Below are 23,064 nucleotides of genomic sequence, written 5' to 3' on the forward strand. Positions count from 1 at the left end.
GAAATTGCAGCGAAATGCAGGAAGATCTGCAGTGGAGAGTCACTTGGTGCAGGGAGTGGCAACTGACCCTTAACATAGACAAATGTAATGAATTGCGAATACGTAGAAAGAATGGTTGTTTATTGTATGATTATATGATAGCAGAACAAACACTGGTAGCAGTTACTTCTGTAAAATATCTAGGAGTATGCGTATGGAACGATTTGAAGTGGAATGATCATATAAAATTAATTGTTGGTAAGGCGGGTGCCAGGTTTAGATTCATTGGGAGAGTCCTTAGAAAATGTAGTCCATGAACAAAGGAGGTGGCTTACAAAACACTCGTTCGACCTATACTTGAGTATTGCTCATCAGTGTGGGATCCGTACCAGGTTGGGTTGACAGAGGAGATGGAGAAGATCCAAAGAAGAGTGGCGTGTTTCGTCACAGGGTTATTTGGTAAGTGTGATAGTGTTACGGAGATGTTTAGCAAACTCAAGTGGCAGACAAGAGAGGCGCTCTGCATCGCGGTGGTGTAGCTTGCTGTCCAGGTTTCGAGAGGGTACATTTCTGGATGAGGTATCGAATATATTACTTCCCCCTACTTGTACCTCCTGAGGAGATCACGAATGTAAAATTAGAGAGATTCCAGCGCAGGCTTTCCGGCAGTCGTTCTTCCCGTGAACCATACGCGACTGGAACAGGAAAGGGAGGCAATGACAATGGCACGTAAAGTGCCCTCCGCCACACACTGTTGGGTGGCTTGCGGAGTATAAATGTAGATGTAGATGTACTATTAAAGAGAACGAGACCATCCTAACCGACAGTACACAAGTAGCTAATGTATTTAACAACCATTTCTCAAGTGTAGGAGAAAAAATTGGTGGGTGAGAACAGTTCAAAAGAAAAAGCCAGGCAATACATGGAAGAGTCTGTTCTGAAAAAAATTTGTCAGATTAAGTTTCACCTAACAGCCCCCTTGTGAAATAAGTAAAATTATTATATCTTTGAAAAATAAATGTTCTGTTGGAGTAGATGACATCTCTAATAAGATATGAAAACAATGTAAAGCAATTACAGCTGATGTCACATATGTAATGCATCACTAACTCAAGGTATTTTACCAGACAGGTTAAAATACGCCATTGTCAGACCTCTCTACAAAAAGGGAGACACCACAGATGTCAATTATCGGCCAGTATCCTTGCTTACACCATTTCCAAAAATCTTTGATAAAGTAATGTACTCAAGAGTGGTTAGCCATCTCAACAGTAATGGGATACTTAGTAAATCACAGTTTGGATTTCAAAAATGCTGTTCCACTCGGACAGCAATGCACAATTTCACTGTCCACATAATAAAGTCTTTAAATAGTGAAATGTCAACAACAGGAATTTTCTGTGACTTGTCCAGAGCATTTGATTGTGTGAACCATGACATTATGTTACAGAAATTACAATTCTATGGTATAAATGGAATAGCATATGAGTGGTTCAAGTCATACCTACAGAACAGGAAGCAAAAAGTTTCCTTATATGGGTCAAGTGATTTAAATAAGTTTGCCACTTCATCTAACTGGGGTGAAATTACATTAGGTGTTCCACAGGGTTCAATCATGGGTCCCCTTCTGTTCTTGATATATGTGAATGACCTCCCTTCCTATCTGAAACAGGAAGCTGAACTAAATACAACACATCAACAGAAGTCAGTAGACAGGGTAGAGCATACAAAGTTTTTGAGTGTACGTATAGATGAGGAACTTAATTGGAAAATTCATATTTTGGTTCTTATAAAGCAAGGTTCAGCAACTTTTGCAATCAGAATAATTGCCAATTTCTGAGGATATAGAAATTCGTAAGCTAACACACTTTGCATACTTTCATCTCTGATGTCATACCGAATAATATTTTGGTGTAACTCAACATTTAGACAAAATTATTCACTGCTCAAAAGGAAGCGTTTAGAATAATGCGTGGGGTTCATAGTCGCACATCTTGTAGGCATCTTTTTTAAAAGATTGGGAATTCTTATAACAGCCTCACAGTACATTTACTCACTAATGAAATTTGTTCTCAGCAACATGGACCAGTTTGAAAACAACAGAGACATTGATGATCATAATACCAGAAAAAAGAAAGGTGTTCACTATCCTTTACTCAACCTATCTTTGGCACAGAAAGGGGTAAAATATGCTGCTATAAAAATTTTTGACAAATAACCAGATGAAATAAAATGTCCGACAGACAGCAGTTGTTGTTGTTGTTGTTGTTGTTGTTGTTGTTGTGGTCTTCAGTCCTGAGACTGGTTTGATGCAGCTCTCCATGCTACTCTATCCTGTGCAAGCTTCTTCATCTCCCAGTACCTATTGCAAGCTACATCATTCTGAATCTGCTTAGTGTATTCATCTCTTGGTCTCCCTCTATGAATTTTACCCTCCACGCTGCCCTCCAATGCTAAATTTGTGATCCCTTGATGCCTCAAAACGTGTCCTACCAACCGGTCCCTTCTTCTTGTCACGTTGTGCCACAAACTCCTCTTCTCTCCAATTCTATTCAATACCTCCTCATTAGTTATGTGGTCTACCCATCTAATCTTCAGCATTCTTCTGTAGTACCACATTTCGAAAGCTTCTATTCTCTTCCTGTCCAAACTATTTATCGTCCATGTTTCACTTCCATACATGGCTACACTCCATACAAATACTTTCAGAAACGACTTCCTGACACTTAAATCTATACTCGATGTTAACAAATTTCTCTTCTTCAGAAACGATTTCCTTGCCATTGCCAGTCTACATTTTATATCCTCTCTACTTCGACCATCATCAGTTATTTTACTCCCCAAATAGCAAAACTCCTTTACTACTTTAAGTGTCTCATTTCCTAATCTAATCCCCTCAGCATCACCCGATTTAATTTGACTACATTCCATTATCCTCGTTTTGCTTTTGTTGATGTTCATCTTATATCCTCCTTTCAAGACACTGTCCATTCCATTCAACTGCTCTTCCAAGTCCTTTGCTGTCTCTGACAGAATTACAATGTCATCGGCGAACCTCAAAGAAATAGCTTCAAAAATAAATTGAAATCATATCTCCTTGACAACTCGTTCTATACCATAGATGAATTCTTGAATAGGAATAAAAAAATCTATAAATATAGTATATGCAAGGGAATGGGGTAAATAATAGAAATATTAATCTTTAACTATGTATTGTAATATCTATATATTAAAAAATCTTGTTTCATATGTGCATTTCTTGTGCACTTGACACGTTCCACATCATAACAGCTACCGTACCATGCGATTGATCAATGGAACACGCAACCAACTAACTAGCAGTGCTGCTGCATGGTGGTATCAGTCAATGCTGGCTAGGGCGATGCGTGAATTACTGTTGAAGTACTGATACTGCTGCTAATAGTTGCACAGCTGACTGAAGATAAATGAACAAGTACCACACACATGCAAACAGAATATTTTAAGTTATTTATCAAAAACAGCTGAATATTTGGTACTAACTTCTATACATGTCTTCCTATACGAGTACTGAACTGCATAATGCAATTTTCCTGCACTTCATTAGTTTCATTGATGATGACCCCAAAGAATCCTCTACGGTAGACTGTCTCCTTTTCACATCAGAAAGCAGGCTATGTGAAGGTGTTGAACACAATTTCGTTGTATTGCTTTACTCCTGTCCCTATTTTCTAGGACTAATTGTGTTTAAGGATAATTTGGACATTACAAGTGGCTAAAAACTTGTATATCATGTGTGAAGAAAGCTCACTCCCAAGATGATACATCCTTAGTGCTCTGTTAGTGTTGTTCAGAGATGAACATGAAGATAATCTTGAACAACTCTGCTGACCCACCCTGTTGCTTTCCTTTGTGGGGCATATTTGATTGATTTTACAGGAGAGAAACCGTTGTATAGTTCCTCTCCCACTACCTCTAATACTATTCTGCGTGATAAATAGTATGAAATTCACCTTAAAGTTTCAAGTGTGTTTCCCTTCTTTCTGTGGCAAAGTACAGTTATGTGAGAAACTACTTATCACTCTCATTCCAATATTTTCCTTATTCTGAGGTGTGGAAGCGGTGTGTGGCTCAGTGGCTAGATGTCAGATGAAATATCAAAAGGTCCAGGTTTTAATCTGCAGTTGGTCCTTTTCCTATTACTTATTACTTCTTTCACATCTGGCAATGATTCGTTAGTTTGAAAAATGTTGAGATTCACCATGGCTTGGAGTCCACAGTAAACTGTGGGTTGTCGCGTAGTTGTCTGCATACGTCAGCTCAGTGTCAGAGGAAGCAAGGGGATACCACTTCCATTGGGACCATATCCAGTAATGCACTGCAGTGTTCCAAATAACCTTTGGGTTGAGGACAGCTTTATTATGTGGAAATGTCAAAGTGATTATCTGCAAAGTTAACCATAGCTTGTGTTATCAGCAAACTGATAAATATTTTGAAATTTATGTTTGTTTTTAGGTCATTTACGCGTAGGAGGAACGTCTGACTGGTGCTCGGGAACAACATATTTAATCTCTTGGTAAGCTGAGTGTTGGTCTGTAATTTTGTTGCATGCAGTGTGTTGTATTTTCACTATTTGTTTGTGTCTGTAAAGGTATGACATGACCCAACAGTAGGTGTGCCTCTTATGCCTAGTTTATTTAATTTCTGTAGTAGTGCCTCATTATCTATAATACTGAATGCCTTCAACAAGTCAAGGAATCCTCCAATAATATATTCACCATTGTCTACTTTCTGGTAAATTTCACCCAGAAATTCATAGGTAGCAGTGTCGGTCGGCCGTTCATTCTAAACGTGTGTTGCGCTATGGACAGAATTTGATATTTTTGCATAAAGCATGTCAGTCTGTTGTGGAAGACCTACTCAAAAAATTCTGAGAAGCAGGACAATAGGGCAATTGCCCTGTAATTGACAACTTCTTCTATTTTTCCTTTTTTAAATATTAGTTTCAGTTTTGCAATTTTTTGATAGGAAGAGAAGACCTTGATGTCAGTAAAGTATTGCATAAATGTGTCAATGGTTTTACAGTGATTCCACTACATCTTTTTATTATTTTATCAGGTATACTATCAACTCTAGATGATTATTAATTTCGTTTTTAAAGTTTTTATTACAGTAAAAATTTCTTCTTTATTCATTTGGTACAGATGTAATGAGGTCGCAGTGTTGTTGATCTTGAATGATGTTGCTGTTGCATTTTGGTTACTTGGGTTAATCTTACTGATTAGTTGCCTACATATATTTATTAATAGTTGTTGACGATATTTGCTATATTCCTTGTGTCGGTCACCGAACGAGGTGGCGCAGTGGTTAGACACTGGACTCGCATTCGGGAGGACGACGGTTCAATCCCGCGTCCGGCCATCCTGATTTAGGTTTTCCGTGATTTCCCTAAATCGCTCCAGGCAAATGCCGGGATGGTTCCTTTCAAAGGGCACGGCCGACTTCCTTCCCCGTCCTTCCCTAATCCGATGAGACCGATGACCTCGCTGTCTGGTCTCCTTCCCCAAACCAACTAACCAACTAACTAACCTTGTGTCGGTTATTTTCTCTTCATCTTGACATAGCTTGAATTGGCATTTCTATTAGTGACATTACCTGTCTGCTGTTTCACAACTTTTGATGTAGCTTTTGTCTTGTGGCATGTAAAGGTCATTTTTCTTCATTTTTGCTTCTGTAACAACTATTAAAATATTGATTGTATTTTCTGCAGTAAGCATGAAATTCATCACACACCCACAGTGTCCTTAATACAATATAGATTTTCTTTTTTTCTGTGAAAGATTAATTGCAGCAGGACTTGTTTTTATTATTAGACCATAGCCTGTGTTCCTACAGTGGGAATGCAGTTTCATAGTAGTTACTACATATTTCCACAGATTTGTCAGACTTTTGACATGTTCTGCCATGCTGATATACTGCATTCCATGTTACCTCAGCTAACAGTTGTCTGAAGATATCTATATTCATTATTCTGTGACTAATTCTGTTTGCATTGTGGTTTGTGGTATAGAAAACATTACACTGTCCATTATGGGCACAAAACCCTGTATTTATTGTTCTAGCCTGGAATTAATTATTTTCTGCATTTATAATTTTTTTGTTTGAGTTTTCCTGGAAATTCAATTAATCATCACACACTATTACATTTTTCTTATTATCTTTAAGCTTATTGAATGCACTGTCTTAGTTTCTGTAGGAATATAAGCTAAGATCACATTTGGGCTTCTGTACAGGCAAATTGTAATTGTTTTTAGTGAAGTTATTTCTTTAGTATAAATTTTGAAGTTTTATTTTCCTTTCCCAGGATTGTAAACAGCAGTCTCTCGTGTTACTTCTAACAAAAATGGGTATCTCGACCATGCTCAAAGGATATTGTACAGAATGAGGAGGATCGTGTAAACTGGCAACAATACAGTCCTTTATCAATGTTCACCTAAGCATATAAAAGAAGCTTCCTTCAGATGTTTCTGGTTAATTTTTTTCCTCACTGTGGACCTTTTTTTTCTGTATATGTATCTATCATTTTTGTTTTGTCACCTAAAAATGTCTCTTCTGTAATATTTCTGTGTTTTTTGGTAGTTGCACAACTTTCAACACAAACAATTTCTGAGTTTGGTGTTTGTTTGCTCAGCCTGATCGCAATGTGGTTTTTGTCGAAACTGGTTGTTTTTATTTCAATGAAGTCATCTGTGTGTATTAATTTTGTTAGTATTTTGCCAATGTATGACTTCCCAGTGTTGTTGTGATGTCTGTGTTTCATAAACAGTTCTCCTGAAATGGAAAGTTGAAAGAATGCTACATTATGATAGACCTTGCTTTTTTTTGGAAGCTCCAAATTTATGACTGAGTCATCCTGCAGGTCCTATCTGTGAGGCATGTTAGTATTAGTGATGTTGGGCAATTGAAGATCAAGTAGTGTAGAAAATCACTGTGTAGTATGCCTATCCTCCTTTGAGTATTCATCATTACTTGCACCCATGATTATGAAAGTATCATTCTTAGATAAATCTCTGAGTGAGTTTGGTGTTTTTTGTTATTTCAGTCAAAGGTGCACTCAATTTCATCATTCCTATAGCCATATATGATGTATTACATTCATTTATTTTTTCAGATTTCTCATGGTGTGGATGTCACCAAGCATCACAACTTATTTTTTATATTCATTTGTTTATTACTTGAATACATTCTCTTGACTTTCTGCACAGAGGTGTTTATAGTGCAGCTGAAGTTAGATTATAATTTACAGAATTTATTTGTTGGCTGTCAGCTTCTTCTGCAACTAATACATTGTACGTAATTATTTTCTGTCACAACTGTTACCAATATATTGCCTGTGTGTGTATTTTCATTTTGCTGTTTGGCACACATACTTCTGTTATTATTGTTTGTATTTGTTTTTAATCTTTTCAGTGCATCTTGTAAGCACTAGATATTGTTTAATTGTGTTGCAGTAACTAACTGTTCAGTACCTAAATCTTGGTTTGTAACATCTGGGATATAGGGATGCAATGTTCGTTATTACAAAAACATAACAATTTTTTGTACTGAGCCACTGGATAAAGAAGGGATGAATCTACAGTTGAGTTTCTGTGAAAATTTGGAAACATTTTATCACTGTTGCACCACATATATCACTATAAACACCCATGTTTCTGTTCTTAGAATGGAAGCCTACAGGATGATTGCATTGGTGCAATGCCATGAACAGTCTAAATTTTTGTCAGCATGCACACTTAAAAATTAGGTTACAGTTACGCACTGAATTTGTTTATTTTGTATTGTGAGGTCCAGGTCATGAACTACTCCATCACTGTGCATTGTCTTTTCTTTAATCACTTTCCCACGAATTTTCTTGTATGTCTTATCATATTCTGTGAATTTGTCTCTTTTGAGGTGATTGAGATATTTTTTTGTTTCACTAGATACTGTGATAGTAAATTATATCCACTGCATACTTTTCCTTTGTTCAACATTGATTTTTGTAAGGGTTTTTCTTTCTTTTGTGGAAAATGCATCACAACTGTGACACAAAAGTATGAGAAAAATGCATAGAATGAGTTATTGGTTGTTGGTTTTGAAACTATATTTCCCCATGTTTCCTTTGCTAACATTTGTATAAGAATATTCATCTTTTATTTGTTGAAGTGCCTTTTATATTCCCACTTTTTTGTTACTGCTTGCAGTAGAGAAGAATTTGTTAGTGTCAGTAGTGTGTCATGATCTGAAAGACCTAAGTTTACATGTATCGCCTTTAGTGACACAATTTTCAGTATATGTGAAACAGGGAAGATGACACCTCTGTTTTTCTAGTAAGGTATTATGTTCGAGTATAATGACTTTCCTGGAGACTAGAAATCTACTCTGTAGGAATCAGCATGGGTTTCGAAAAAGACTGTCATGTGAAACCCAGCTCGCGCTATTCGTTCACGAGACTTAGGGCCATAGACACGGGTTCACAGGTAGATGCCGTGTTTCTTGACTTCCGCAAGGCGTTCGATACAGTTCCCCACAGTCGTTTAATGAACAAAGTAAGAGCATATGGACTATCAGACCAATTGTGTGATTGGATTGAGGAGTTCCTAGATAACAGAACGCAGCATGTCATTCTCAATGGAGAGAAGTCTTCCGAAGTAAGAGTGATTTCAGGTGTGCCACAGGGGAGTGTCATGGGACCGTTGCTGTTCACAATATACATAAATGACCTGGTGGATGACATCGGAAGTTCACTGAGGCTTTTTGCAGATGATGCTGTGGTGTATCGAGAGGTTGTAACAATGGAAAATTGTACTGTAATGCAGGAGGATCTGCAGCGAATTGACGCATGGTGCAGGGAATGGCAATTGAATCTCAATGTAGACAAGTGTAATACATAGAAAGATAGATCCCTTATCATTTAGCTACAAAATAGCAGGTCAGCAACTGGAAGCAGTTAATTCCATAAATTATCTGGGAGTAGGCATTAGGAGTGATTTAAAATGGAATGATCATATAATGTTGATCGTCGGTAAAGCAGATGCCAGACTGAGATTCATTGGAAGAATCCTAAGGAAATGCAATCCGAAAACAAAGGAAGTAGGTTGCAGTACGCTTGTTCGCCCACTGCTTGACTACTGCTCAGCGGTGTGGGATCCGTACCAGATAGGGTTGATAGAAGAGAGAGAGAGAAGATCCAGCGGAGAGCAGCGCGCTTCGTTACAGGATCATTTAGTAATCGCGAAAGCGTTACGGAGATGATAGATAAACTCCAGTGGAAGACTCTGCAGGATAGACGCTCAGTAGCTCGGTACGGGCTTTTGTTAAAGTTTCGAGAACATACCTTCACAAACGAGTCCAGCAGTATATTGCTCCCTCCTGCATATATCTCACGAAGAGACCATGAGGATAAAATCAGAGAGATTAGAGCCCACACAGAAGCATACAGACAATCCTTCTTTCCACGAACAGTAAGAGACTGGAATAGAAGGGAGAACCGATAGAGGTACTCAGGGTACCCTCTGCCACACACCGTCAGGTGGCTTGCGGAATATGGATGTAGATGTAGAAGGTCTGAATAAAGTAGTTTTCAGATAAAACTGCTTAAAAGTTTTCTTATTTCTCTATTTTCAGTTATCAGGTTATTCCTTTTTCCTCATTTTCAGGTACATGTTATTATTTTTTCTCCATTTTCAGTTTCAGGTTAATGTTAAAATCAGCATATAATAAATACACTGTCAGGAAAAAAAAATGCAACACCAGCAAGGGGTTGTGCGAAATAAACAAAAGTTGTTAGGCATGTTTCTACATTTGAACAGTGATGTCTGTTTGCAATTTTGTGCCAGTCGCATAAGAGTGGCGCTAGCAGTGACACTATGGGGATGCAAATCAGGTTTTCTTTAAATGCACTCTGTATCATTCATGGGTGTTAATTAGCCTTTATATTAGACATGGTGAGCTGATGGTAGTCAAGAAAGCCTTTATGGCAACAAAGATGCCATTACCACGTCTTACTGAGTTTGTATGCAGTTGTGTAATTACGGCTACGAGAAGCTGGATTCTTCTGAGAAAAGTGACTTCCTTCACCACCAGGACTGCTTGCTTTTCAGTTTACAGACTGACTGTACCTCCCCAGTGTTTCATCTGTGGTTCCCTTATGTAAGTAGACAAAATAACTTCACTGATGTTGTGTTTATATAGTGGAGGTATTTTCAGTTCATTGAGTGAGTACTTAATTGCAGTTGTCAAGTCAGCTTTTATGTAAAATGGATTCCTATAAACAGTGGCTGAGAAATGCTTCATTTGTAAGTATGATGTTGTCATTGGCATATGTGGTGCTAGTGGGAAAGAGACTGGGTTGGTAAATGTGGTATCTTGCTACTGCTTGTTGTTGGCAACATATTCTAAAGTTGTGTAACTATGTTGTTGTCACATGCTGGTGAATTAATGATTGACCAGAAAGTTACTGCACCTCCCTCAACTTTGTGTTACTGGTATAGCTAGCACTTGTAATAGAGTGGGCTGCAGTGACTGGAGCCACTTACCATATATCCACAGTATATCTTGCAGGGTGGGTGTCCATATCTCTGATGGAAAAGGACTTACATTCAAATTTAGGACAGTAATGTGCCATAATGCATTGCTTGACTTGTGTTGAAATCTCTGAAGTTCCATAACATTCAGGTGACATACTTCTGTTGCAGAAGGCGGCAGTTTGAGCCTCTGGGCCTCATCAGATGCTGGAAGAGCCGAGGCTGAGGGGGTGCATTTGATACTCCTCATGCTCTGAAAAGTCTTCGTCATTGATAGCAGAAACAATGAAATCAACATTGTCACACATATTGCCAACATGCTACAGCTAGGATAGGTTCTTTGATGTGTACACAGTTGATAGCTCTAGCTGTGGACCTTTTTGACATAATAGCTCACTTAACAATTGCAAATAAATACTCGTGTAATAAAACTGAAAATAACTATATAAACATGGGCCCAGTGAAGTTATTTTTCTTGCTCATATGCACTACATGATCAAAAGTATCCGGACACCCCAAAAACATACATTTTTCATATTAGGTGCCTTGTGCTGCCAGGTACTCCATATCAGTGACCTCAGTAGTCATTAGACATTGTGAGAGAGCAGAATGGGACACTCCGCGGATCTCACGGACTTCAAACGTGGTCAGTTGATTGGGTGTCACTTGTCATATGTCTGTACGAGAGATTTTCACACTCCTAAACATCCCTAGGTCCACTGTTTCTGATGTGATAGTGAAGTGGAAATATGAAGAGACACGTACAGCACAAAAGCATACAGGCCGACCTTGTCTGTTGACTGACAGAGACTGCCGACAGTTGAAGAGTGTTGTAATGTGTAATAGGCAGACATCCATTCAGACCATCACACAAACTGCACCAGGATCCACTGGATGTACTATGACAGTTAGGCAGGAGGTAAGAAAACTTGGATTTCATGATTGAATGACTGCTCATAAGCCACACATCATGGCAGTAAATGCCAAACAATGCCTCGCTTGGTGTAAGGAGCATAAACGTTGGATGATTGAACAGTGGAAAAACATTGTGTGGAGTGACAAATCATGGTACACACTATAGTGATCCGATGGCAGGGTGTGGGTATGGTGAATGCCCAGTGGACGTCATCTGCCAGCGTGTGTGGTGCCAACAATAAAATTCGGAAGCAGTGGTGTTATGGTGTGGTCATGTTTTTCATGGAGGGAGGCTTGCACCCATTGTTGTTTTGCATGCCACTATCACAGCACATGCCTACAATGATGTTTTAAGCACCTTCTTGCAATTCTGTTATGGCAATTGCATCTTTCAACAGGATCAAGCACCTGATCATAATGCACGGCCTGTGGCAAAGTGGTTAGATGAGAATAACATCCCTGTAATGGACTAGCCTGGGCAGAGTCTTGACCTGAATCCTATAGAACACCTTTGCAATGTTTTGGAATGCTGACTTCGTACCAGGCAGCACTCTGTGAAGAATGGGCTGCCATTCCCCAAGAAACCTAGCACCTGATTGAACATGTGCCTGCAAAAGTGGAAGCTGTCATCAAGGCTAAGGATGGGTCAACACCATATTGAATTCCAGCGTTACTGATGAAGGGTGCCATGAACTTGTAAGTCATTTTCAGCCAGGTGTCAGGATACTTTTGATCACATAGTGGAAATGATGGGGGAGGTATAGTCTGTCTGTAAACTGAAAAGCAAGCCATGCTTGGGTGGGGTTGTTGCCTTTGCCTGCAGAATCCTACAGCATCATAGAGGGTGAATAAGAATCAATTTCCCTGTAGCAGTGTAGAACAGTATGCAGAGATTTACATACAGTCTGCCCATATATATTTCTTGTGTTACTATTATTAGCGAGTCATATCTGTATTCCATGTAGTGACATAGTGGGATAGAGAGATAGAAAGTTGGGACCTGTCCACTCGCTGTTGAGTTGGCAGACCTAGAAAGGAGGGAAGTGCATGACCACGATCTGGTGACCTGCCTCATCCATCGTGCATTCACCCTCCAGCCCCCATACTCCCCCTCTCCCCCCCCCCCTCCCTCTCTGCGGAGCCCTTCAACTCGTCACACCCTCGTATCACAGATTATCCCTTAATATATTTGTATGTAGTTAAGACACTGTTTTTAATAATTGCTATTTTTCCATCCCCTGTAATGTGGTAATTATCTGTCCTAGAGAAAAAATGTAGACCTTTCATGTAGGAAATTTAATGTAGTTTAAATTCATACTGGGAAACAATTTTGCTAGAAATTGCAATTTTTGAGATATTCAAGAGAACCATGAAAACGTGACCTTTAAATGCCCCTTCATCCCCACGCTCACACCACACTGGTCACAATTTTTGGGACGTTGTTCATGTCGCTACCTCCTACTACTGTACAAAAAATGGTGACTGCACAATTTTTTTGCCTAATTTTGCTTCACTGACTTGGCTACAAGAAGAATATGCAGATACGGTGTACATTTATGACATTTGCATTGGTAGTGCTCCTGCTACTGTTGAAGAGTACAGGCGGCATAATAATCATCGATGTTCACAGGAAAATCCATATGCTACTGCGGAAACCAATATCCAACTATATTTTTTGATCAGTGCTTGATGTGGCATGACTGGTAACCTGTTGATAGGTCCAGTCATTTTAGAAGAGTGAATTATGGGACAGAATTACTTGCAATTTTTGGAAATTTGATTCCTCTGTTCCGTAAGCCACATGGACTGCAGTGTAGTTCCAGCATGTTGGGGCCCCTCCACATTTTACCTGACATGTTAGGGAACACCCCAACCACACTTACCTGAATCGCGGAACTGGTAGAGGCTTGGATGAAGTTGGAGTTGAACAAACAAATGATGAATATGGAAGATGAACTGCTTGGTCTTAATCATGGACATTGATGCTCTCATTGCAAAATGTGTAGAGACACTCAGACAAACAAAATAATCTATTCTCCTAAAAATGCACAAATTCATTGAAGTTGGTGAGGTATCCAAATATTTATTGTGAATTGTACAACAGCTGTAAACAGACAAGTACGGTAATGCTTAGAGGTGAATGTGTTAAAAATGTTATTTTTCAGTTGATACTTTTAAATCAAATAATGTTTTTATTACTAACTGTTGTGCATGTGCATGTTTAACCTTGACAGTGTATTGAATAATATACAAAATAAATAACAGTACACATTAAATATGTGCTATCTACGAAACCATTTGGAATAGGGCATATGTACATATGCAAGTTTTTGCTTCAAACGATTGTTCCTTTCGTTTCCCTGACTATTGAGCATTCCTCTTGGGACACCCTGTGTAAGTACATATGTGTAGTATCACTCCATGTTTCTTACTGATCTGATTACAGGAGTATTAAAAGTACACTGAAAAGTGAAAAGGCAGGGTGCAGAGTTTTTCTGAATCACTATTTATTAGTTTGAAAATTTCATGGTTCTGTTAAACTTGATTGGTTGTGATGTATGTGACATCTTTTTGATTGTAAAAATTCCTGGCATTTTGTGCATATTCCACCAGGGTTTATTATTTATTTATTTATTTATTTATTTTTTTATACTGAAATCTGTTGCAGTTGTTTTAAGATTTGTTTGTTAATAGTGCTTCTGGCTCACATGTTAATCTGGTATTTAATTTGTCTTTACAGTGTCTGCCTGAGAGTGAATAGCCGGCATGAAAACCAGATCTAGTAGCAGAGGCAGAGGGGAAAGCTGCTCACTCAAGAGGACGAATGAATCAAGAGGATGTGCATCAGACATCAGTCAAAGTGCACAGCATGATAATACAAATTCTAACAGAAGTTTTATAGAATTGACCAAAAACAGCAGGAAAAGAAGGCATTCTGATGTTACATGTAGCAGTAAGAAGGCAGCGACTAACTACCAGGAAGACCAGCTTACAAATGTTCTAAATAAAACAGTGTCAGTGGTGCTAGAGCCATTTGATATGGAGAAGCATATGCAGGCTAAAGTTGCAAATCGCAATAAAAAAAAATGCATCAGTAATTACTCTGTCAGAGATGTCAAAATAACTACTAAGAGTTCAAATGGTTGCAGCACAAAAAATGAAGAGAACTCGACAACAGGAAGCAAACAAAGATGTTTTCAGAAATCCACTCCTCATGATGGCAAAGAACTACATAATAGTGATCAGAAGAATGTAACATCCCTCAGCTTGAGTCATGATGATGACCAGGGGTTGTTGGAGAGTTCGACCCATCGGAGCAGAAGACAGTTGTGGGATGCTTCCCACAAAATGAATTCAGAATTTCGTCGAGAACGCCGTACAATATATAAGAAGCCAGTTTGTATATGTTGTGTAGGAAAAGATAACAACAGTGGAAATGAAATAAGAGTTGCAAGTGATGGCTTGAAGGCAAAACATAACAAACATATGAAGAAGAGCATCAGAAATAGTGATGTAAATAGAGCAGCCAGTAGTACCCAAAAAAGAAAAACTGTCATGGGTGCTTCTCACAGCAAAGTAAAAGATGCTGATTATCAGTATGGAGGCAGACCACTAACTACAGAGCACAGCAGTACAAGCTCTGAAACTATCACAACTCTCAAGATGATGAGTGAAGTATTTAAAGATGGCCAGTCATCCAGAAACAGAGAGATTGTTAACAGCCACAGTAGTAGGAGGTCAGTCACACCAACTTCACGTTCTGTAGCCACAGCACCTTTGCAGATGAGAGAGAGTGCAGCTTCACAACCTGCACATGCACTTACACATTTAGAAATGCACCCATATTTGCGTCGACGGTCAGCATCAGCGCCTCCTCAGTTACAGTTGGGTGACACTTTTCGAAAAACTGTTGATGTGTTTGCACATTTACTTCAGGATGTGGCCGCACATCTGCAGAAATGTGCTAATAGAGTTGGTGATACATTAAGTGACCATAATTTTGAGCATATGGTAGCTGGCGTTTCTCACTTGGTGTCAAGCTGCACATGCCATTCACCCATTGGGTGTTTACTATATAGCATTCATATTATGAATGCATTAAAAAGAAGACTGTCTGCAGAATTAAATGTGGTTTCACTATCCAATGGTGATGCAGTACAGCCAGCAGCAGCAGCAGCAGCAGCAGGCATGCAATCAAATGGGAATTTAATGGGAAGATACCATCTAGAAGCAAGCATCAAAGAGAATACCAATACAGAAGCCAGTGTAGAAGGAGGTAGTATATCTGAGTCTGCACCTCAGTGTGATGCCACAACATTAACAACGAAATCCAGAAACATATTGTCGACTGCTGAGACCTGCATAAGCACATCACACAGCACTTCTCTCACTGAAGAGACAAACGACACACCATCACCAGTAGGTAGCACTGATAATGCACATATTGAAGCAAGTATCAGAGAAACAGCCCAACTGGAAGCAAACACAAAAGAGAGTACCAGCACAATAACATGTATAACAGAAGGCAGTGTCTCAAAGTCAGCATCAGAATATGGTGCAACGTCATCATCAGTTGAGCCCATAATCATGGTGTCAGCTGCTGGGACATTTACTAGTACTAGTTCTTCACCCACTGGAGGCACAAAAGAAATCCTGGACCTACATGAAGTGGATACTGTAGTTTCTGATCAGAATAATGTAAATGACAGAGTGGATGATAGAACAGGGTGTGCCAGCTCCAAGAGTAATTTAATGTGTGGGAGTGCAGAACGAGAACAAGATGGTGAACAGAATACTTTTGACTCCGTCTCTCTCTCTATGGAAGAGATTGAAATAAAGGAAGAAGTTGAAACCTCAGAAAGTGACAGTGAATTAGAGTTGTCTGAAAAACAGTACTCACAAAATGGGACAGAATCTGATGCTGCTGGATTTGGTCCTGAAGGGGATGAGACAGATAGAGATGAAAATATGGTTGAGGTTGAGTGTAACATTGATGAGGTCTCAGATCTAAGTAACCACGCAGGAAGTGTATCACATGAGGAAGATCTGGGTTTAGAGGCACAGTATGAACATTACAATGACAGCACTGGGAATGTCATTGCTGAGGATGCTGCTAGTAATGCAGCCAGTATTGGTCCTGTTGTTGACTGTAGAGATGACACTCATGGAGTCAACAATACTGCATACAATGGCAATCAGGACATTGATGGTGACATGGGTTATGGTGGCAACAGAAATGAAGATGGTGTTGGGGACAACACTGCTGAAGCTACTCAAGACCACAGTAATGAAGACGGTGTTAGGGATGCTGGTGCCACCAAGGAGGGTGACAACAGAAATGAAGGAAACGTTGGAGATGCCAACAAGAATACTGGCGCTCAGAGTAATGGTTATGCATGGCTCTTTGAAGGGCAACATTCTGGTCCAGGCTTTGCAGGGCCTGACTACCGCCTATATCGGGACCCAAACATCATCCATGTCCAAGCTTTGATATGCACTGTACGACGAATAAGATATAGTGCACATGTGGAGACAAATGTAGTTTATGATGTACGAACATATGAGAATGGAACGTGGCATGTGCAGCGTATACGATCATTTTAAATGCACCTACTTTTTATGAACATTCTCTCGAAGCAGAAAAAGATGTTTGCAGAAAACCTCTCATCATAACAGCAAAGAACTAAGTCATAGTGTTCAGAAGAAAGTAGCATCCCTCAGCTTGAGTCATGATGGTGACCAGGGGTTGTTGAAGAGTTCGACACATCAGAGCAGAAGACAGTTGTGGGATGCTTGGAAATATCTTAGTGAGTTGCTAAACTTCTACGTTATTTGGCACTTAGTACACAATAACCAAAAATTCTGCTGTGTACCATGATATGATGATTAACTGGAGAATGTGAAAAGAACAGTTCACTATATGGGAAACAGGAGTTGGCAGATGACACATATTTAATCAGTGTCCCAAACTTAACCATATTATACAGAACATAAATGTAGTGTTTTGGAGCAATGCAGTTAGTCAGTACAACATTTATTTAGCAGAAGTGACCAATGAGAATATTGTGTGAAATAGACAGTTGCACATCATGCTGAGACAAGAGGAATTATTACACTTACTCCTCAATACATTTACTTCTTGACAGTGTTGATAATTAATAATAAATTAATTTCTAGAGGAACTGAAACCCACACAACCACACTAGAAAAATACAGAAATAATATCAATGTAGATTATGCTTCCTTGCATATTATCAACTTCATGCTGATTGAACATTCACTTTGAACTTATTTTGTGTCTCTGTCACACTGGAAATCAGCATGTAGACTTAATCAGAATTGTGGAAGTGTGCTCTAATGTCTTTTAGTTTAGAAGTGGATGAAGTTCAGAAATATTTTGAGATTGTATGTCTTTTACGAATTTTGTTTTAATTTTAGAATTATCAGTTTTGAAGAACTGCATTAGCTGAACATTATTAAAATGCAGCTCTATGCTATTTACGGACAGATTTTAGTTATCTTTTGCTCTGTTATTTTGTAATAAAAATGTCAAATGCAAAACACTGTTGTTGGACTTCTTGTTTAGGTGTTGTGATGAGAAAACTTGGCTGTAATCCTTGAATTTATGTCGGCAACATCCTTGGTCATTACTTATGAATAACCACCATGTTGAGTTTACAAAGCAATAGCTCACTGGCTGAAATCTACGTGGTACTGCAATCCACAGCAGGCATCAAATCAGGATTCTGTTACTCCTGTGTTGTTTGATAAATTCCTGTTCCATCACAAAAGTATACCAACTTTGTCCTTGTGGAGCACTGCTGCATTCAACTGTTATGTTGTCCAAGAGAAATGTAGCTTTTCAGGAGTAGTAAAATGGGACATATAATACTGTGCGAACATTCATACGTGCTGCTCTCTGGCAGTGAATGACAAAATGTCTAGTGCAACAGTAAATGAAAATTCAAACTATGGTGTGTAAAAATTATATGCAATAAGTTTTGGATAACAGAATGCTGATTTTAAGGAATATCATCTTTGAATGCTTTCAGTGTTACCTATCATTTAGCTTCCGCTGTGGTCATTTCTCAGCAAGTGTTCAGTTGCCTGTCGAAACAATAAGCTCTTTTAACATGTGTGTTTTTGAGTTAGTGCATAAGTCTGATGAGGTAGTCCAGACACTTCAAGAGTGCTTAAAGTGTTTTTTCCCTCCTGTGCCACCACGTTTTTGATGAATACATAAGTAAGTTGGATTATGAACGTTTCTGATGAATGCCTAAATAAGTTAGATTACTACGTGTTCACAATGTCCAGAGAAAAATACAGCAGTTTGATTTGTCTCTTAACTGAGTGCAAAAGGAATTCTGATCACCTTAAATTTGGCTGTTCACATTTCAGTAGAGTTGTTCTCAGATGTTTGTCATAAGATGTGGCAGCAGATGGAAGTTTCAGGTTGTTATTTTGCAGCCATTCAGTGTCAGAGCCTTTAACCCACTCCCTTGCTCTAGTGGCTTCAGTTGTCTAATGACCAACAAATATTTGCAAGACAGGCACCTAAAAACAATGTGACCATTTGTGTGATAATAGAAAATGAGCAGATGGATGTTAAAATCAATAAAAGTTACTTAAATTTTGCGTTGTTGATGTAGAATTCTATTTTGGTGGGTTGTATAGATTGATTACCTCGCTTCCGAAGAGAGGAATGGGTTGCTGTCTTTGATATAAGTACTGTGAAATTATTGTATGGTACAAAACTCTGTTTTCACTTTAGATATTTAATGAATGTCAATTTCTTCCACATGACATCAACAAAAACATTTCCCATGAAGTAAATTACAGAAATCAGTATGCAGTACAGCTTGACATCAACAAAAACATTTCCCATGAAGTAAATTACAGAAATCAGCATGCAGTACAGCTTGTCATGGCTGCTTGTATCTCATTCTGTCTTCATTGCACTGCCCCAGGCTCTAGACTTGACCATAGAGTATGTACTCAAGAACTTGTTCTACAGTTCTGCACACAAATCAACAAGTGCAGTGATACAGGAAGCCACAGTTCAGAGATTTTTGAATACATCGATCTTTCTTGTTACAAATATGTGTACAGTATCAATATGACCAAAAGTACTTCCAAAGAGATACAGTCACATTTAATATTTCATTAGCAAAAGCATCAGTTCTCTTTTTGAATGATTATACGAATAATAACTGTTATATAAACTGTGTATGAAGAAGGTGAATACTTATGCATTTGATGTATCATACTTTACAATACTTTGTGAAAAACAAGGTGTCTTTCCTCCATTTCACAAATGGGATTACTGATACGGGATTAAAAGTTGTATCCTACATAGTTTACACATGGGGGGATTCAAGCAATATGATGTAGTGGCAAGGCACTGGACTCATATTCGGTAGGATGGTGGCTCAAATCCTTGTCTGGCCATCCAGTCTTAGGTGATTTCCCTTAAAGGAAAAACGATGGGCTGTTTCCTTTGAGGATGTCAGAAACAGTTTCCTTCCCTATATTCCACAATCTGAGCTTGTATGTCATTTCCATTGACCACATCATCAATGGAACAATTTATCATAATCTTCTTTCCTTCCTTTTATCATCATAGATGTATTATGTAACTTTTTAGGAAGCCTTTGGTATATCAAGATCATCTTCAAATGGTACCATCTGTAGTACATTATGACCAACATTCCCTAACTGAGTGCTGTGTGTGTTCTAATTTTACAGTAATTCTATGTCTCAACACATTTTATCTAATAATCATACCATTTCCTGATGGCTTAGGCAATTATTGTTTGTGCTTTCCAAACTCCCTGGAATGGTCTGTTGCACACGAAGTCTCATCAGCATACAAAAATCCATCCACTCTTTTGTGTGTATCTAATGTTCCTTGAGAACTAACCACCGTTTTGCTGTTACTTTTTTTATTTTTCATAATGTAACTTCCTTTGAATTTTTCTACATTAATTTCAGTTTTAGAATAACATGCGAAAGGGGTGTTTCATTTATACCACGGAAATCATTCATTTCTGTTCTCAACTTTTGTAATATATCAGGGATGTCATTCCAGTCACCTGTTGTTTTGTTGTATTCATTTTTTAAGGGTCTTGGTGTCTTATAGCTTGTTGAACTGAAATATTGTATTGAGAAGTGATGTCAAGTAAGAGAGATGCAAATACTGTGAACTACACACAAAATTAGTTTTAAAGGTTGTTCATTCCAAAATATTTACACTGTTTCATAGTTGGTGGCCAGTTCCAGTTCTGCAGTTCTCAGTATGTACAGGTAAATGGGAACACATTTCATTCTTTGTGATCTTGTAAGGAAGGAGACCCATCTGACTACTAAGCAGTGTCACAGATTTGGTTAAAGTTCAAAGTAGCAGAACATAGAAGGACAGAAATATGATTGCATTAGTCCGCTTGAAAAGATTTACAGTATGTTTACAAGTATACATAACACTATCCAGCACACATAGTTCGCAGATCATTAACACTTTCAGAATGGATGTCATTTAGTTCACCTGAGATTCATTTGATGCCACCATAAATTCCACAAATTTCGTAATCGTTACAGACATATTAGTCACTTGTATTATTTTGGGTCACAGGATTTCACTGTTAGCGACCCAAACTTGTGATGGTCAGATTAATAATATTCAGACTTTCAGCCAAGCCAACATTTTAATGTTCTCTCTGTGCTTTTTGGCTCCAAACTCTTAACATGAACTGACACATACATGTTGTCTGTGCACTAGTCTAATACAATCCAACATAGAGATCTTACCAGTGTACTGTTTAGGGGCGGACTGCAGATTTTGGGGTAGGGGTAGCTATATAAAGACAGGTGAGAGAATATGTTGTGAATTCTGAAATTATGTAATGCTTTGAATTTCTGTAAGCTTGGATTTGACTGTTTGGCATGGAGCTTAAGACTTTACTATTCTTTGGTTTGTAAAATATGTTTCAGGTTAATAATCCACAAAAGTATCTGCAACATTATTACATGGTTTCTGAAATCCCCCTAATTACTAGAATGGCATACATCTTGAAATAAATATTTTATGATTCTGAATCATTTGACATCTTAATTACTGATTGAATTAAGTAGCGAGGCTTGTTGTCTCATTCAGAAAAAACACTGCAGTAAAATTATATTTTCAAAGTTCAGAATCTTGACGTCATTAAAGCAAAACAGGTGACTGAAATGTTGTGGGTCTGAGCTTTTAATGTTAATTATATCTCAAGTGAATTTATTTGAGATAATTCTAAGAATGTTCTCAGAAAGTTGGGAGTGTCTGATTTTGAAAAAAAACCACCTCCGCTGCTTGTTAGTTCACCATGTTTTTCCTATTATATGACCTTGTCGTAACTTTGATTAGGTGTCAGTTTGTTTTTTTCTTACAAACTAAGGTTGGGATAGTTAGAGAACAGAGTGATTGTAGGAAGGAAGTACAGAATCACTCATCTCTTGGTAGCACTATGTGCCATATAGTGTGCTCAATAAAGTGTAGTGAACCCCCTACCGACTGGTGGATTCACTATGAATCTGAGCCAACGCTCCATCATCTATTTTTGCCCCTTGATGTGTAATTTCAACCTCCTACTTTAAAAAATTTGCAATTTAAGACTTCATAACAAAAACAACTGTTGTCAATTTTTTTCATTTTCACAATTTCAGCTCAATCTTGTAGCCGTCCCAAAGACTCACAATTTGTTCAACTGAGACATGGCAGAAATGTCCCTTGTCCTGAGTTATTGTGGCTCAGAAATATGATGGTTCTACAAAAACAGCCTTTAGCAAAATAAAATAATTTATGATAAAAACACTCTGTCATTTGACAAGGGCTATTTTTGTCTGAAAGCAGGTGACAATGCAACCTGAATGTTCATTGTCACCCTCGTAGAAATTGTTGGATTATTTCTACTCTTTGGCAAGTGACAGTTCTGTGTCAGTAAGGAATTCCAAAGACTGTGTTCAATAGCATAAACAGCAGAAACACCAAGAAAGAATCAAAAAAGTAATGAAGAAGAAAAATCTGATAGGCAAGGAACACATGAATGTGTTGGTTAAAGTGTTATCGTGAAATAATGTTTTGGAGAAGATTACAGGTAAGCACTGTTTACATTCTTTATTTCCACCAGTAAATTTTTCCATCTGCTTTTCTTTATGGGTAGCTGGGTATGTAACCTTTGGTTGCAGATGCAAAAGACTGCAGTGCTTTCAAACAAACACAACTGAACAAAGCAACAGCTTTTCTCAGACCTTGTATAGCAAGTAGTCAAAAATGCACAAGACTCCTATTCGGCTGGTCTTATCACTATTAATAATGTGAAACAAAGAAGATCACACGAAGTAGTGTGTGAAGAGGGTGCAAGTTGTGATGATGATGGCATTTGTTCACTGTCCAATACCCCTTTTAGACACACAATTTCTTTTTATTATAAAGTCTGACAGACTGGTGATGTTACTACAACAGAGTTAACTGTTTGTAGAGAGGTATTCATGGATTTTCACACAATCTCTGAAGGTTGACTATGCACTTTCTAATGGCATCTGCTCACAAACAACAGTTCTGCAAAGGATATTAAAGGTAGGCATTATAACA

The 23,064-nt window shown here is 38.3% G+C and overlaps 1 protein-coding gene across 9 annotated transcripts in view; it reads left to right on the plus strand.

Moving 5' to 3' along the window:
* LOC126248892 (serine-rich adhesin for platelets-like) overlaps positions 1-17,938 on the plus strand; it is a 63,239-nt gene extending 45,301 nt beyond the window's left edge. For 6 of the 9 annotated variants that reach the window (XM_049950353.1, XM_049950354.1, XM_049950357.1 and 3 more), the window contains 2 exons: positions 4,474-4,534; positions 14,179-17,938. In XM_049950353.1, coding sequence (XP_049806310.1) covers positions 14,205-17,042 — 2,838 coding nt within the window. In that variant the 5' untranslated portion in view covers positions 4,474-4,534; positions 14,179-14,204 and the 3' untranslated portion in view covers positions 17,043-17,938. The remainder of the gene's footprint in view (positions 1-4,473; positions 4,535-14,178) is intronic. The other 3 variants (XM_049950356.1, XM_049950362.1, XM_049950361.1) reach the window with 1 other exon arrangement.
* Positions 17,939-23,064: the final 5,126 nt, after the last annotated feature.

Source organism: Schistocerca nitens, chromosome 3 (assembly GCF_023898315.1).
Source record: "Schistocerca nitens isolate TAMUIC-IGC-003100 chromosome 3, iqSchNite1.1, whole genome shotgun sequence".
NCBI classification, from domain to species: domain Eukaryota; kingdom Metazoa; phylum Arthropoda; class Insecta; order Orthoptera; family Acrididae; genus Schistocerca; species Schistocerca nitens.